This window comes from Syngnathus floridae, chromosome 6 (genome assembly GCF_059516105.1).
Source record: "Syngnathus floridae isolate MCC-2025c chromosome 6, RoL_Sflo_1.0, whole genome shotgun sequence".
Lineage (NCBI taxonomy): Eukaryota > Metazoa > Chordata > Actinopteri > Syngnathiformes > Syngnathidae > Syngnathus > Syngnathus floridae.
In genome coordinates this window covers 14,153,384-14,171,324 of record NC_142418.1, presented here as the reverse complement: position 1 = coordinate 14,171,324, position 17,941 = coordinate 14,153,384, and the positions used below count along the sequence as shown (strand labels likewise).

The window sequence follows — 17,941 nt, the reverse complement described above, 5'->3', positions numbered from 1 at the left end:
AAATATAATATAACATGTGAAGAAAATGGATAATTTTCATGGAACAAGTTACATGAAATATCTGCCAGTTACGTTGATGAAGTGAATCACAAAATGAACATGAAGCCGTTTTATCCATGACACTTCTTTTTAAACGACTCACTGCCACCAGACGTTGTGGTATGACTCATGTCGTACGTTACTTTTACAATCTACAAACATGACCGGCGGCTGGCATCCTGCCTCAGAACAGAGTTCTTCTCACAGTGGCCTGGTGCACACACACACATATCTCCATTTAGATCAGTCATGTACCTTTGCCCATTTGGGTTGACGCACTTCAGCCACTTTTCTATTTCGATTTTTTGTGGATGTGCTTTTGGGCTTCGCCACATTTAAACAAAAATGTGTTGAGGTGACCTTGGAGGTTTTTACCCAGAAAGTAACTTTGTGCTTAACTCTGTCACCTCATCGGCATCTACCACAGCATCCATCCGTCCGCTTATCTTCTTTAGCTCTCAATTATGCAATACTAATTTATAAAATAGGATTTCCCTTATTTCTATCTCCACTGTGTAAATATGACATGTCTGACATGACACATTTGTGAGTCCAGGAATAGGAAGACACGCGACGTATGTTTACATGCACAGATATAGACGTGAATATACAAAGTGTGCCGCCGCATGCACCAGACCCGTGCAGCCCACCTACGTATACATTTTTGGACAGCAAATACATAGTTTGCTTTGTAAATACTCCATATCAAATCAATAGGAAGTTTTGTTTAATAAAAATGTTCAAGTGTGTATATAAAATGTATTTTAATTAATAATATAATTAATCTGCAGTTTTGAAATGTTTACTATTAATTTAGCTGTAATTAATTAACCCATTATTAAAAAACGAAACATTTAAATGTGTAAGATGAATTATTTTATCGACTTACAATGAATAAATTAATACATTATTAAATTACATGCTGTGGATATGAAAAGTTGGGGTTTGAGACCAAGAAAAATGTGTGTCTTCGTGTGTGTGTATTGGCATAGTCCCTCGCAGTCAGTCAAGTGGGAGGGCTGCATCCTTCTCTTCGGTGGACGTGAATGGACGCTTTATGGCTGTGGGCTGATACTCTGCTCCCTAAATTTAAATGTACAAATGTATACGCGTGGATGTGAGACACGCTGACAGCTATGGTAAGCATGTCTGCTGAGGAATTAAAATGAAGAAGGGCCTCGTCTTACACTCCCCCCAAAAATGTCTGGATTGACCAAATGTAGCGCCATGATAGGACTCTGAAAAAAAATGCTCAGTTTAATTGACTCTTTATGCCCCAATAAATGAAGAATTTTGGGCAGCGTGGTGGTCTCCCAGATCTTGTGGGCATTTTCGCCTGGCTTTCTCAAAATTGTCATGACCTCTGAACCGGGCTCGATATGCCAACCACTCGTCCACAGTCTTGATCCTTTGCTGTCTAACAAACACAAAAAAGACAACTTTTGTAAACATTTTGGCCTTAGTGGACTTTTATTGAGATATTGCAATTAAAAGTGTACTTGAAGGTTTCAGACAAAGCTTGAATTAGGATTTTTTTGAATGGACCTGTCGACCTCGGTTTCTTCTCGTCTGGAACATGACAAAGACTTGATTATCTGAAGGTGCAGATTCCGAAAACACTGCGGCCTTCATTCCGAATACAGTATTGCAATTTTTTAAAATATCGGTTACATAATATTAGTAACCCGTCCAACCCCCCTACACACACATTTGGATGCAGCTAGGCGGTGATAGAGTATGAAAAGGAAGGAGGGATAATTTACGTTACCAGCTTGTTGAGAACACTTACTTCCTTATGAAGCGGCACAGACCGGCTTCTCATGCCTCGTTGCATGATGGGACCGACGGCCACTCCGCACTTTCTTGACGGTGCGCCAGGCTCGCATTAGCCATACCAGCTAGTCTGGCTGGCATGTGGGTATGTGTCAGTCAAAGAGAAGCGAAAAAAAGAAATGATTGATATCAATGTAAGGGCTTGTGATGAACAGCAGAAATGGTATAGAAAATGGATAGAGGGGAAACAGTAATGATAAAAATAAGATAAATATAATAGTAATGACAATAGAATTATATGATTTATAATAATGACAATGATAATAATAATGGTAATGACAATCATTATAATCTGTCCATCCATCTGTATCCAAACTAGGGTTGATGCTAACGATTATAATAATATAATACTTCCATATTATAACTATGAAAGATTATTTTTCTTATTTTAAAATACATGGTGGGCCGAGTTAGGCCCGCGGGCCACCCGTTAGTGATGGACTTTTTGTTGCAGTTCACCACGCTGAGACACTAGGTGGCAGCACCGTCGCGGGGACAGCGACGCTCTCCCCCCGGCGGCAGACAGCAAGGTCGGGGGAAGAGTGGTGGTGAGCCGGGAAGCGAGTTAGCGCGCCGGTGCTCAGCGCGGGGGTGGTCAGAGGCTGTTGAGCCGTTGACCGGACGTGAACTTGTCGCCAGGTTCCCCTCGGGTCCACTTCACTCAGGGAGGGGTCAGAGGGGGGCAGAAACAAGGAAGTGGACGCGGCGGGGTCTCTTTTTACGACCTTTTTGCGGGTAAGTGGTGCTTATTTGAACCAAAAGTCCTTTCAGCCCACTGGTGGCCAATCGTCGGAAGAGAATTGAGTTTAATCGAATTGCGTTTACGTGGCCGCCGTATACGTGGGAAAGCCTCACAAAGAACACACTGAAGACAACCATGGACGCAAGGAGTCAGGAAGTTATGTTTGAACGCTTTCGGTTCCCACGCTCATTCATTCGGAGCACGGCACAACCTGCTGCGATCAAGTGGGGCTCCCTTCCGTGGGATTTGCCCCCGATCGATTATAAAGCTCACGTGAACCGCACTGAGCGCCCGTTTGAAATATCTAACCGCCATAAGTAAGGATGTGATACCATCTTGATTCCGGATCAAGTGCACCTTAAACGTTACAGTAGTTGACTGCGTGTTACTAATAAAATCAACCAGCAAACCGTTTAAAACTAACAGTTTTTCCATGCTGACTGTAGCTAAGCAAATAGTTCCCGTTTTCAGACGAAAAGTGACCCTGATGAATCATTTGCGTTCTTCGTAGGCTATCTTGAGTTCATGTTGATTAGAAATGTGGTGACATCTTGAAAGTTCATTGCTGTCATCTAATCAAGAGTCTCGTAAATTTAACTCGGCCTTCCTTCCAAAGATTGTCTCAAAGGTTAAAGACACGTTTATTGATCCTGCTTGTAATAAAAACCTGACTTTTTTTCAGTCATTTTCTGCATTGGTGAAGTTCAACACATGACTCAACTCATTTCTTGTCCTCTGTCTTGTTGAAAGGACCAAGGATTTCAAACTCCAGACGGGCATCTCATTAAGTGATTGGGGGACAGACTGACACATTGCTGGCTCCTGTGTTCAAGGTAAAGGCCGATGGTGGCGATGGAGCTTTTATCGTGGTGGCCTACATGTCATTTAAATTCTCAGATGTGTGTCCATGGCGAGTTTCTCACGACAGAATCTGTTCTCGAAGGCAGAATTTTTGACTAACGCAGACCCAAAAAAAACCTCGATGGTGACACCAGGGAACATTTGCTGTCATCTTGCTAAATTAGGTCTTGATTTACAGAGAAGCACGACGCTATTTGCGGCTCAGGACGAAAGGAAAATCGAATCACGCTCAAAACTATTTGTATTGAACTTGGATTGTCCCTAAGGTCACAAATGCGACCTCATTAAAGTTCATACAGGTATTTATCTCCATTTGTTTTTTATCTCTGCTCAGCCACGCCAGAAAGGGCTCCTCGTAGTTTTAGTAGCACTTGTCGTCACTTCAAAGCTAATTCGGAATGACTTATCTTTTGGTTAGCGTAGCTGCTCTATAAACATTTCCCCCACGATCTTGGCCTGGCCCCCTTCTCACCGTTATTTATAGGCGCCAAGGTCAGCGGCAGATTATTTGAGATATGTCACTGGAGCAACACAGGCAGACCTCCACCAAGGTTGAACTGTTAACAAGTGGTGTGTTTGTGTGTAGGAGGCGGGGGGGGGGGGCATTTTGCACAATCAGCAAGTTCTATATCGTGTGTATTTGTGTTTGGTGTATGTGCTGCACGCAAGACGTCAGGTGACAAAGTCACTCGACTTTGTTGAATAAATGTATCGTTGCAAATAATATGGAAGAATTTTCCGAGAAATGAAGTGAATTTGAATTTTTCTCGTGGGACCTGGATGATCTCTCACTGCACGCTCGTTCATGTTGTGCGCGTTAACTCGATTTTCATCCAGGAACTGACTGCCGTGCAGATCAAAGCCAGATTAAATAGCAAGAGTCACATGGTGCAAAAATCTGGTTTCAGGTATTTTTTTTTCCTTGTACGCCTTGTCGAGTTCACTCACCTATTTATTTTGTTTTTAATTTTTTATTTTTAACTTTTTATTTTATTTAATTTTTAGAATTTTTTTTATTTTCTATTTTTTATTTTATTTTTTTCAAATTTTTTTATTTGATTATTTTTTCAGTGACCCATATCTATTTTCACTCTTAATTTTACGTCCACACGTGAAAACACAGTAAGTCAAGCTGGAACAAAAGAGCTGTAAAAGTTTGGTAGCTGCACTTTTCTTTGTGATTTTCAGCAAATATTTGTGCAAAGCAGGAATAATTTCACAATGTTGATCAGTGGCGCTTTTCTTCTCTTGCTAAAGTGAAGTTTCTCACGCACGCACGGATAGATGTGGCAACGTTGATAAAATTGCTCAACTCTTTTTGCTTTTGTGCCGCCAGAGGGAACCTGGAAGGAGCTGCGACATGTCGTATTTTGGGGACACAACTTTGCTGTCCTCCACACAGACAATATCTTTGTAATTTCCACAGCGTGACATATCTGGAAATCAAAACGTGACCGCGACCTGAACATGTTGCACACGTGATGTCTCAATCCCGTGATGGACGGCGGCCCGATGGCGGGGATGGTCCCAAGCGGGGCGACGCCGACTTCTCCGACGACGAGGTCGACAAACGGCCAATGGAGGCGGACGTAAAGATTGACATGTTCCGAGAGGAAGATGCGGAAGACGAAGAGTCGGTGAGTTGAAACGGAAGATTTGTCGGGATCGGCCAGCAACAATCCATTCTCCTCTCTCATTTGTTGCCTCCCACGTCACTCACCGGCCAGGCCCCGCCTCTTAAAGCCACACACACTCAAAGTCGCAGCTGGATTGGACAAAAAATATACTCGACCCTTGAAAAAAAAAAAAGTCGAGTCATCTAAATTGAATTTTACGATAGTTGTCGAGTCCTTTATGAGCTGTCACGTTCTTTCCCCTCAGCCGTCCGGGCGACAGATCGTGGTGGGCATCTGCTGCATGATGAAGAAGTCCAAGTCCAAGCCCATGACGCAAATCCTGGAGCGGCTCTGCAAGTTCGATTACATCGAGGTGGTCGTCTTTCCCGAGGATGTCATCCTGGACCAGCCCGTGGACAAATGGCCGTTGTGCGACTGCCTCATCTCCTTTCACTCCAAAGGTGGCCTTTGAGTATTTGGCAAAATGAGAATCGGAATTTGTTTTATTTATTTACATTTTATTTATTTATGTATTTATTTTTATCTATTTTATTTTATTGATGGTGCAGGTTTCCCACTGGACAAAGCTGTGGAATACGCTCAACTCAGGAATCCTCTTCTCATCAATGACCTCAACATGCAGTATTTCATCCAAGACCGGAGGGAAGTGTACCGCATCCTCCAAGAAGAGGGCATCGAACTACCTCGCTACGGCGTGCTCGACCGAAAGCCGGACAATCCTGAAGGTAAACAAACGCTTAGGGGGGGAAAAAAAAATCAACATCATTGTCCCGATTTGTTGAAAGTTAAGCGCTTTTCAGAGTGCAACCTGGTGGAGGCCGAGGACCACGTGGAGGTCAACGGGGAGATCTTCCCCAAACCCTTTGTGGAGAAGCCCGTGTGCGCCGAGGACCACAACGTCTACATCTACTACCCGACGTCAGCGGGCGGTGGCAGCCAGAGACTTTTTCGAAAGGTAAGCTGAAAATATTTCACGATGGATGACAGCAAGTCGTTATTTTGTTTTCTTTCTCCACAGATCGGGAGTCGTAGCAGCGTCTATTCCCCGGAGACCAGCGTTCGCAAGACGGGCTCGTACATCTACGAGGAGTTCATGCCCACAGACGGCACGGACGTCAAGGTACCGTGGTGGCCCTTTGTGATTTTTTTTGGTGATTTTTTTTGCATCACCTCTCTGCAATTCTGTCAGGTGTACACCGTGGGGCCGGACTACGCCCACGCGGAGGCCCGCAAGTCTCCGGCACTGGACGGCAAGGTGGAACGAGACAGCGAGGGCAAGGAGATCCGATACCCCGTCATGCTGACCGCCATGGAGAAGCTGGTCGCCCGAAAAGTCTGCCTGGCCTTCAAGGTGAGCAGCCGCGTCGTCGTATGCATTCTCGACTTGCCTGTGAGTAAATCCCGGTTTGCACGCTTGTGACACCAGCAAACGGTGTGCGGCTTCGACCTGCTCCGAGCCAACGGCCACTCGTTTGTCTGCGACGTCAACGGCTTCAGCTTCGTCAAAAACTCCATGAAGTATTACGACGACTGTGCCAAGGTGCTCGGGTAAGTCGTGACCTCGCTTCATCCGCACTTTTGATTGCGTTAACGGCGGAACTCATTTGCACTGTTGCTAACCAAAACAGCAGTCAGTGATTCATATCGTTTGGAGTTAAGTCATGTCATAGAATCTTACTCAGCACTGCATATATTGGAGTGATAAAGTATTTTTCCACTCATGAATACAAAAAATATTATGTAAAAAAAATTAATTAAACATTTTTTAAGTTGTTGCTATGAAATATTGCATGCACATGTTTTTTATTATATTATTATATTATTATTAAGCATGCCACTGATGATAAATATTGATTATTTGTTCAGTACCATAATTACGTTCGTAAATAAGTTAAAAAGTCTTGCCTTGACTTGCAGGACCTAATTTTTTTTTTTGCGAGCCTCGCAGCAAGTGTGTCGTAATTCATTTGCGGATGCCGCTGACAGCTTTGCGGCTTAGCTGCCTTCTGATTTATTACGCTGTCCCCTCGAGCGCTCTCGTGAACGTGACAACGACAACACGGTGTAAACGGAAGCCGCCGCCACGTGTTGAGGAAATTCCTTCGATGCTTTACAAATGATTTCAAAACAAACAAAGCAAGTTGAGTGCAAATGTGCTTTAGGCTTAATGAAGTGCCCCCTCCTCCCTCCCCTTTTTGCCTTCACAGCAACATGGTGATGAGAGAGTTGGCCCCCCAGTTCCACATTCCCTGGTCCATCCCGATGGAAGCCGAAGACATCCCCATTGTGCCCACAACCTCAGGAACCATGTACGGACAGTCAGGCTCCAAATAGATTTGCCTGAAATATTATCAAATTATTATATGAAATTATTTTATATTATTTTTATTTATTTATATTTTATAGTATAATATAAAGTATTTTATTATATTTCCTACAGAGAATTTATATATGTCTCCCCAAAAGTGATATTCAAATGTTGGTGAAAATATTTTTTAACTAGAATGATTTTTTTTTCTCCTATAGTGGAGCAACAAGAATGATTATGAAAATGAGAGACTGGTACTTTTAGAGTTTGAACCATCACGCAATTATGGTGCTGGGCTGCTGTGTGTTTATGAGTCTTTTCCTGTAATGTGCTCATTTCAGCTCATTTCCTCTTGTGACAGGATGGAGCTGCGCTGTGTGATCGCCATCATTCGCCATGGCGATCGCACACCAAAGCAAAAGATGAAAATGGAGGTTCGACATCCTCTGTAAGTTCTGGCTGCAAGCTCACTTTTGTTTCTTTTTTTTTTTGTTCATATTTGCATTCTTCTGCGCCCCCTCACAGATTCTTTGAGTTGTTTGATAAGTGTGGAGGTTACAAGTCAGGAAAGCTCAAGTTGAAAAAACCAAAACAGCTTCAGGTAAACTGGCACACTTTTTTATATACTATATATATATATATATATTTTTTTTTTACAGCTACAGTCACTTGCCTGATTAAAAAAAAAAATAATAGAAAATTCTCTTATGGGTGGTAAATGGTGACAACAGAGTCCTTTCTTCATGCTGTTTGATTTGAACACAAACAATGCAGCAACACACGTAGACAGACAATATGCCATTCACTTTATTCAGCTTCTTTACTCTTTGCACAAGACAAATAATATTGCGACAGCTGACTTGCTTGAATTAAGAGCGGGCCTTTTCTAGGAAGTGCTGGATATCGCTCGTCTGCTGCTGCTGGAACTTGGCCAACATAACGACTGTGAGATTGAGGAGAAGAAGTCCAAACTGGAGCAACTCAAGACCGTCCTGGAGATGTGAGAACACACGGATGCAAATCTCTGCCGCCGTCCCGGCTCATGCCATCATCCACTCATCGCCAAATTGTCCGTTCATCATTGGCCACCTTTCGTCCTGCAGTGTTTAATGTTCTCATCTTGTCTTCCCTTTTCTGCTCTGCCCATCCCTCCCCTTATTTCTCCTTTCCAAAAGGGAATCCAGCTTGATTGACACTCAGTACGCATCCTCTCCCTTGTCTTTTTTTTTTCCTTTTTTAAAGTTTGCAGATTTACTACTTCCCTCCTTCAGCCCACCTGACGTGCAAAATATTAGGAACCTGCATGCGTCCTCTCGTTCCTAATGGTTTGCTCACCTCCCATTAATTATATTTGGCCTTTAACAGGACACACATGGAGGCACCCGCGGGAACGTGCACATGTCAAACGTGGAAGCGTGCACGTCGACCATGTGTGGGGTGTCGCCTTTTTGCGTGTGCATGCCGTCCTCGTCACGTGGACTCTAAATCAGCTAATCTCCATCGTTCATCTGGTCGGAGCCAGCTATCTGCGATTAGCGACGAGCAAAGGTCCCACACTTTTATGGCGCTTAGTGTTTTGAATAGCAGCCATTTGAATTTGCGCTTCAGTCGGACACGCGCAAAGGTGTCATTCGTGGCCGCCACCTGCCAGAGGCTTTGAAGCCCACCGCAGTCCGTCCGTCCGTCCGTCATCATGTGACCCTCATCCAGGCAGCCGCTCGCCTGTTGGATCAGATCATAAAGAAGCACACACTCATTAGTCTGTAGCCTCTTTTGATCGTTAACAACACCATCGAGGGTCACGGGAATGCTTCAACTAATTTCATTTACGTGTGTGTGCGTGCGTGTGTGTGTGTGTGTGTGCCATAAATGCATATGACACTGTTTTGCTGCTCTCTCTCCCCCCCCCGCTTGTGTGTGTTTATTCCCCACCAGGTACGGTCACTTCTCAGGTATCAACAGGAAAGTCCAGTTGACGTACTTGCGTCACGGACAACCTAAAGCCTCCAGCGAAGAGGAAGGTAATGTTGTTCTCACAACAATGTGTATGTAAATTTTTCGACAGCCTCGGCTTTTCATGTCAGATGAAAGAATTTGTAGCACGCAAAAGGCGGGCCGTGATTATTTTTGTTCACAAACGTAATGCAAATATGACATCAGGAGAAGCGTGTTGCTTCTCAGAGCAAATCCCGATCGACGTTTAACACACAAAGTCTTTCATGAGGTTTTGCCGTTATTTTCCAGCTCTTGGCAAACGGCAAACACATCACGCACTGTATGACGGCAAATATTTGGCCCGCAAATCCTGAATGCCGTTTGTTGTTCAGACTCCAAGAGGGAGGGCCCGTCTCTGCTGCTGGTCCTCAAGTGGGGCGGCGAGCTGACGCCTGCCGGCCGGGTCCAGGCCGAGGAGCTGGGTCGAGCCTTTCGCTGCATGTACCCCGGAGGCCAAGGTACGGGCCAAACCTTCCGCGCGGATCGGGGAGGGGAGTCGGGTTTTTCCTACCGTTGCATCTGTTTGCTTTCAAATCTTGCTGACAGTTTCTTCTCATCCCCATCTGATATGACAAGCTAACATTCAGTTCTCACCTTTCACTTCCAGAACTGGAAAAAGCTTTTTCTCACAAGCGCATTTTTCACCACAGACTCTCTGCTGTAAAGCTCCACCAGCAACACACAATTTTTTTTTTTTATTCCCCCTTTCCGCCATCACACAGTGTCACCAGCTATTAACTCTGTTCTTCTCTCCTGGCCGGTCTTTGCTCGGTGTAAACAACTAGCCGGTCGCCACCGGGCCCTCGGCTGCGAGTCCCCTATTGATTTTGGTAAGAGCGAGCTGAGGTTAACGCCGCTCCTCCTCGCCACGCTCTTCATCTTTCCACTAATTGACTTGCTGTCCTGATTTTGAATACACCTCACTAACGGCTCGCGGATTGCTGTGGATTGTCGCCACGGCCGAGCACGTAAAGCAGCAAAATTTTTTTGAAGTTTGGCCGCTGGCTGTAAATTTTGCTAACCGTTAGCGAGTTTACAAGTTCGTCTTTCCTCACGGCCTTCTATTCATGGTGGAGATTTTCATCAGACTTTTGTTTCCTAATATAATAATTCGATTAATAACTAATTAAATTAACAAATGAAAAAAAATGTAATTACAATTTTCATCACTTGTGTTTCCTGATAGAATCATTCAATTAGTTACTAATTAAATTAAAAAATTTAAAATTACAATTTTCATCCTACTTTTGTTTCCTGATAGAATCATTCAATTAATGACTAATTAAATTAACTAATTTAAAAAAAAAAACTAATTAATGAATCTGCTTTAACTCCATCCAGCAAAAGTCCCAACTTCTCCACAGCACTTGAGCTTAGCATGACCTTGACACCCATTTCCACAAACATCCCTGTCATTTATGTACATAATCGACGCGGTGGCTGGCCTCTTTAATTTCAGGTTACACGTTGAGTCACTTTCATTTCATTCTCTTGATGCAAAGACATCACTTAGGCCAAAAGGTCAATGACAAATGTGAAATTCCAGCTACGCACTGATCACGTGACGTTTGAACTGAAAGTGACGTCGTCCGTCCTTTTGTCCTGCAATCAGAACAGCTTTACTTTTTAGTTATTTTTATATGGGTTATTGCATTAATTTTTTTGATTGATTAATTGTTTAAAATGTATTTATTTATTCATTAGTCTTGACATTGTACTTGGCAACCCCGCAGGCGACTACGCCGGCTTCCCCGGGTGTGGCCTCCTCCGCCTGCACAGCACTTACCGCCACGACCTTAAGATCTACGCCTCCGACGAAGGCCGCGTGCAGATGACGGCCGCCGCCTTTGCCAAGGTCATCATCATCGCCTCACTCGCGTCGGAACAACACGTTGACAATTCCATTCGTGCGCAGGGGCTCCTCGCTCTGGAAGGTGAGCTGACGCCCATCCTGGTGCAGATGGTCAAGAGCGCCAATATGAACGGGCTGCTGGACAGCGACAGCGACTCGTTGACCGACTGCCAGCAGAAAGTCAAAGCCCGGCTACACGAGATCATGCAGAAGGACCAGGACTTCTCACAAGAAGATTATCAGAAGGTGACCGAGGACTCAGATTGTCGTTTTGGTACGTGAAGGTAATTTCTCCCTTTTTATACCGGATTGCAGCTGGCGCCAACAGGGAGCCCGTCGCTGGTGAACTCCATGAAAATCATACAGAACCCGGTCAAAACCTGCGACAAAGTGTACACACTCATCCAGAGTCTCACCTCGCAAATTCGAAAGCGGCTGGAAGATCCCAAGTCTTCAGGTACCTGCCTGCCTTCAACAAATAAAAGATGGTGTGTTGGCCAATACCACCAGGGGGCAGTATAATACATGGAATGTGTTTCAAGGTGTGCAGTATAGCTGCTGTGAGATCAAAGCTAGCTACTTTTAGCCTGTCTAGCATGTTTGCCATTATGTGTTAGCATCGAGCTAACAGACTGCTGCCAAGGTTTGGTTAAATGCATTTTAGTTTTACAACAAACTTCAAGTGAACTTCTAATAAAATGCATCCTCCACAAGCAACTAACCAGAACCCCCCCCCCCCCCCCTCCCCCCCCCCAAAAAAAAACCCAGATCTGCAACTGTACCACAGCGAGACCCTGGAACTGAAGCTGCAGCGCTGGTCCAAACTGGAGCGAGATTTCCGCATGAAGAGCGGCCGCTACGACATCAGTAAGATCCCGGACATCTACGACTGCATCAAGTACGACACGCAGCACAACTCCTCGCTGGACCTGGACGACACACTGGAGCTCTTCCGCCTCTCCCGAGCGCTGGCCGACATCGTCATACCGCAGGTCAAAAGACGCTTTGTGTTCACAATCCAGTTTTCTTCTTTTTCCCTACTTTCTTATTACTTCCCATTTTGACGAGAGTCCATTCTTCCACCAAACGAGCAGGAATACGGCATCACCAAAGCCGAGAAGCTGGACATCGCCCAGGCCTACTGCGTCCCTCTGATGAAGAAGATCCAGCTGGACCTGCAGAGGACGCACGAGGATGAGGCTGTCAACAAGCTGCACCCTCTGTGAGACCGCCGCCCACCCGCCGCGCTGGCTCAACGTCACCCCCCCCTGGTCACATGACCGTGTCGCTCAGGTACTCGCGCGGGGTGATGTCGCCGGGCCGCCACGTCCGCACGCGCCTCTACTTCACCAGCGAGAGCCACGTCCACTCTCTGCTCAGCGTCTTCCGCTACGGAGGACTCTTTGACGTGCGTACGGCTTCCGTTCTGCGCAATCGTGCTCGTTTGGGACGCAATTTGATGTTGTGTGACTTTGAAGGATGAAAAAGACCAGCAGTGGAAGCAGGCCATGGACTACCTGAGCGCTGTGACTGAGCTCAACTACATGACGCAGATTGTCATCATGCTGTACGAGGACAACAACAAGGTGCTTTGCTCGTTACCGTGACGACACCAAAGGGCCGCTTTGACTCGTTGCCGTCTTCAGGATCCCTCGTCGGAGGAGCGTTTCCACGTGGAACTGCACTTCAGTCCAGGGGTCAAAGGTTGCGATGACGAGGAAAACGTTCCGCTCGGCTTCGGCTTCCGGCCGGCCTCCTCCGAGGTGCTCGCCTCGCGCTCCCTTGTCTTCAAAAAAAAGAACAACAAATTGACTACGGTTGTTCTCTGACCAAATCAGAATAAAGACAAAAAGCCCAACCAGGGCAGCCTGGAGGATCTCTCTCAGGACCAAACGGACCAGGCGCTCCAAGTTTACGAGCCAATCAACATCCAGAAACGCTCACCCATCATTCGCAACCGCAAGACGGGCTCCATGGAGGTAACGTCATCCCCCCCGTTACCCGCATGGCACTTGCAGTAGGTTTGGAGTCACGTGTGTGTGTGTGTGTGTTAACGCCGCTCAGGTCCTCTCCGAGACTTCGCTCAGCCAGTCGTCCAAAGGCTGCACGTCGCATCGACTCCACCCTTCGAGCTCTCGCCAGTCCCCCGAAGTCAAAGCAGCCAGCGGCCTTGGTGGGCACCTCTTTTTTCTCTTGTGTGTGTCCGTGTGTGTGTTTTTCTCTGCAGTCGGCAACAACTTCCTCCTGCGCTGTCCCGCTTTGACACCTTTTCTCTTGCTCATAACTGTCGCGTGCATTCCACTTTGGTGTTCCAAATAGAATTTTCGATTTTGTCTCAGTCATGCAATAGTCTACTTTTAGGTTAATGTTATGTTATATTGAATTTTTTGGGGGGGTCACATAAATTAGAGCTTGTGTGGATGCTTAGTTGTCTATTGTCACGCGAGTTGACCTTGTTTGTTTGTCAGCAGCCATGTGGAGGTCAACTGAGCAGCAGGTGTCATGGATGACCCTCCTCAGCTATTTATATGCTTTTGCAGTGAGTGAGGAGCAGACTCCATTTTGGGGTCACCCAGCCCAACCAAGGGCAAATCAACTTTTCTACAATAGAGACCTTTAGATGCTTCTCTTGCTTTTCTTCTGCACCTTGCCTGTATGCACTTAGCGGGTTGCGCTCACACCTGCCCCCTGCTGGTTGCAGAACCAAACAGCAACTTATTTGTTGACACTTGTTGGCTTGTCTTAATGTGGTTATTCACAGCTAACGCTTGTTGTGAATAACAGCAGCACGGGTGTTTGTGTGTGTGGGATGAACTAATGCTCACCCTTCACCCCCCCTCCCCAACACGCTCAATCCCCCCCCCCCTCCCGCCCCCTTCCCACCTGGCTTATGTCACACAGGCTCTCACAGCTCAGGCCTCTTCAGCGCCTCCATGCTGGGGGTGTCCAGTAGCGCCCCCAACCTGCGGGACTTCGTACGCACGCACCACCGAAAACCCCCCCTGTCCCCTGGCAGCCTGCCCAGCCAGATTGGCATGTTTGGTAGGTTGGCGCCGCTGACCTATGTTCTCCTGATTTTCGCTCTTTTTTATTTTTTTGTCCAATTCTCCTCCACCAAACTGTTCATCATCTTCGTTCGCGTAGCCCTGCAATCAAAGCCCTTCGCCCAAATGCAAATGTGACCCATAACAATCTGTTGGGTAATTAGCGTGGCGGTCGTCATGGTGATGATGGTGCTGACCTGACGCCAGATCCGATTTGCACGCGCCTGCTTGGGTTCTCGACTTTGGTTGTGCGACGAATGCAAAATAATCCTCACCTGCATCTGTGCGGAAGCCTCAATTGTGCTTTTTTTTTCTTCAGTCTGGGGACAACAAACTGAATCATTGTTACGTAAGGACGATGGGCCCGTGAAATCACATCCCTCTCCTCCGCGCTCTTCAGATTTTCACTTTTTGCAGGCCAGTCGCGTGCTTTGTGTCAAACGTTGTCGGCGTTGGCAGCTTTGATTTCCTTCTGCGGCAAAAATGCATGCGCTGCATCCCAGAAGGTGTCATGTTCACTCCTGTCCACTAGAGGACACTGTTGCCACACCATTCTGGCGCATCTTGTCACTGTCCAGCTCCCCTGGCAGGTGAGCGTTGGCGTGATGGGTTTTTTTTGCGCCAGAAGCTTGCATCAAGTTTGATGCAAAGATTCCATTTCCACTCATTTATGTTATTTGCATGTTTGTTGTTGCAAGTAACAAGCATGTTCAAATAATCATATGCGCACGCTCACCAATCATCGAAATTAAAAACTATAATGAATGATTGAGACCATTTCAACCCTGTCTCTCAGAATCCACCTTTAGGCTCCTCCTTCTTTTGGAGTAAATGTCCAAAAGACAAAAACTCTTTCATCTTTCGATATACGCTCTTTCACGATTTTTGACAGTGAGGATGACTTTCAGGATGCTTATGGTTTTTGGTTGAAGCAACGCTTTCTTGCCGTCCTTTTTCCGGCATGTCCGACGTCCTCCATGCGGCTCAGCATCTTCTTCCTCCCTCTGTGTCTCTCCTGGTGTGTCCAAAAGGGGCGGAGCCTGCAGTAACTCGCCGTTACCTTTCTTATCTCCTCAGAGCTGTTGTCTATGCCGCCAGTAAAGAGATTTTCTGTGTCGTTTGCCAGGCATCCGACTAACGGTATGTCTGCTTTTATTTCTTGTGCTCTTTTTCCACCATTTTTGAGGGAAGGGGTCTTGCATGATTTTAAAAAAAAAAAATTTTTATGTTGTGTGGATGTGGGACAAAGATTGGTGCACTTTTCCTTGCTAACATCACATTGTAAAATAAACCAGGAAAATTACTTTTTTTTTTTTTTAACTTTCCCAATTTGGTGATTTGCCATTTCTGCTTCACACGAGCCACAAAATTGCGAAACTCTTTCACCAAATCAGGCCGCTTTCCTTCAATGTAGCACAGTTGGGACTTGGGGATTCTTGTTTTGGCTTTTCTTTTGTCACACAAGCAGAACAAGAGAAGATGATGTGGTGAGTGTCAGCTGGCTGATCGCTCTTTTTTTGTGTAAAGATGGCCTTTTTTTGAGTATTTATGGAAGCCAAAATCATTGCAGGGAGCGAGCTGTTGGTGTCGGCCACCATGTTTGTAGTCTTTTTGAGCGACTGCTACAACTTTTGTCAACTTGTTCTCTTTTCACAGTTGAAGTTTGGAGCAGAAAGTTTGATCGATGCACAAATGGGATGACTTTTCATGTTCCATTTGATTCACTCGACCTTTTTGTGCTGCATCCGTGTGTCTCCTCTGTTTTCTCCATTTCTGCCTTGTTGTCAAATAGCTGATCTTTTATACATGCCTTGAAAATGTAACGTTTAAAAATAGGAAAAGAATGTCCTTTGCATGTATGCATGTACTTTGTCCATATTTGATTTTTTTTTTTTTTTTGTGTCATGCATCTGGTTGCCCATGTGGCCCTCCGGTAGCACTGCTGAAAAATTGCGGCCTCCTCCAGCATCGATGGGGACACCTGACAAAGATGAATTTGTTCTAAAATGGAATAAGTTTACTTTTAATGTCATTCTCCTTTTTATGCTTTTTATAAGATGCTTTTGTACTTCTTCACACTCGACGTGCTCGGAGAAGTCGGAGCTCATGTTAGTCCTCGACTTGCGCCCCCTTTAGGTTTTGAAGGCTGCTCGATGGTGCCCTCTATCTACCCGCTGGAGACTCTGCACAACTTGCTCTCGCTGAAGCAAGTGGATGAGTTCCTCAACGCCGTGTGTGAGAGCGGCAGCGAGGCCCACGCCAAGACCATGAAGGGTACACACACTCACACGCACCAGTCATTGATTGGCTGACCGGTCAACATGGCCGCCACGCTACAAAGTAACCGATGTGCCACAGCGCTGTCGGGACTTTTCGACTCGCAGAGCCGGACGTCGCTGGATAGCCCCCAAGCGCCGGGCTCCGAGCCGTCGCTGCAACCGCCCGGCCGTCCTCTTTGGCGTGAGTGCCTCCTTTTGCAGACTCGCCGGCGTTATGATCACGCGTTCATGATCGATTTTTCCATGCTTTTGAAGACAAAGAGGCGAGCGTCCCCTCCAGCGCCGTGTCCAGCGCCGGCCCTTCCTCCCCCATCGTGGAGAACCCGGCCCTCAGCTTCAACTTGAGCGAGTGACACACACAGTTTCTTGTTTGATGCACTTTAAGATCACTCCCGCTTTGTTGACGTCGACTGCAGCAATTAGACAGCACCCAAATCTGAACACCGGTTGTGCCTTGAGTTTTTTATTTTGTTTTATTGTTAGCTGCTAAAGATTTTGGAGCAGCAACGTTTCAACTATTTTTTGTTTTGGAAATGTTCAAGTAGTTTCACAAATGTCCACTTTGGGGAAGTTTTTGCTTTACGTCCAACATTTATTTGAAAATCCAAACATCTTGCTGACAACGACTCAACTTTTTGTTGAGATGAATGTTTAGTTTGCCAGCAATCAAATTAGATGTGATTGTTTTGATTTTCCTGTTCTCAGAATTTTTGTTTTTTTGCTTACTAGTTTGTATGCACCGATGCTGCCATTCAAAATGTAGACTGAAGCACTGACGTTCGTGTGAACAGAACTAGAACAAAATGTTTGTTGGGTTGATTCAACGGCGAATCGCTTTGGATGTCATGTTTGTTGTTATTGTTTCATGATGTTTTTATTTCTAAAGAAACGTCAGCCAAAGTGTTAATGTACCAAAACGCAGAAATAAAAGCAGTTCACATTCTTCACGTTTTACTTCTTTTGGGGGATCGCACAAAAATACGAACAGGTTCATCTTGGACTTGATCCGATGGTGACAAATAGTACATAGGATGAAAGCCTTGGGTCCATAGTGTAGTGGTTAGTACTTAGGGCTCTCACCCCTGTGACCTGAGTGCAAATCCTGGTGGATCCCAAAAAACTTTTTATCATGGAAGAATTTGCAACACAGGGTTAAGGGTTAAGGTTAAAGTGAAAAGTACCACATCCATACTCACCCCAACTTTCTGATTGGCTGTTTAATCAGTGGCGTCACTTGGACACTCCATTAGATACACCGCCATTTTCAAGTATACGTAATAACAGGCCACTTTATTAGGAAAATATGGTCAAAGGTTACAGGTGTCAAGCTCTAGTCCTCAGGGCCGCATTC

At 45.6% G+C, this 17,941-nt stretch overlaps 1 protein-coding gene across 6 annotated transcripts; it reads left to right on the top strand.

Moving 5' to 3' along the window:
* The first annotated feature begins 2,359 nt into the window (after positions 1-2,359).
* Positions 2,360-17,533, top strand: ppip5k1b (diphosphoinositol pentakisphosphate kinase 1b). Of its 6 annotated transcripts, XM_088379059.1 has the most exons (31): positions 2,361-2,607; positions 3,365-3,447; positions 4,902-5,112; positions 5,357-5,552; positions 5,661-5,837; positions 5,913-6,067; positions 6,131-6,232; positions 6,302-6,463; positions 6,539-6,660; positions 7,320-7,421; positions 7,782-7,868; positions 7,946-8,021; positions 8,311-8,420; positions 9,356-9,441; positions 9,748-9,873; positions 10,201-10,245; positions 11,149-11,270; positions 11,331-11,513; positions 11,583-11,724; positions 12,036-12,259; positions 12,362-12,489; positions 12,561-12,675; positions 12,746-12,853; positions 12,914-13,030; positions 13,106-13,246; positions 13,332-13,440; positions 14,169-14,309; positions 15,389-15,451; positions 16,448-16,585; positions 16,670-16,771; positions 16,846-17,533. In XM_088379059.1, exons 3-31 carry the CDS (start codon positions 4,957-4,959, stop codon positions 16,941-16,943), a joined length of 3,633 nt encoding a protein of 1,210 aa, XP_088235185.1. In that variant the 5' UTR covers positions 2,361-2,607; positions 3,365-3,447; positions 4,902-4,956; the 3' UTR covers positions 16,944-17,533. The 6 variants fall into 6 exon arrangements, with proteins under 6 accessions (XP_088235190.1, XP_088235185.1, XP_088235187.1 ...); XM_088379061.1 differs by lacking the exon at positions 14,169-14,309; XM_088379060.1 differs by lacking the exon at positions 10,201-10,245 and having other exon boundaries at positions 2,362-2,607.
* Positions 17,534-17,941: the final 408 nt, after the last annotated feature.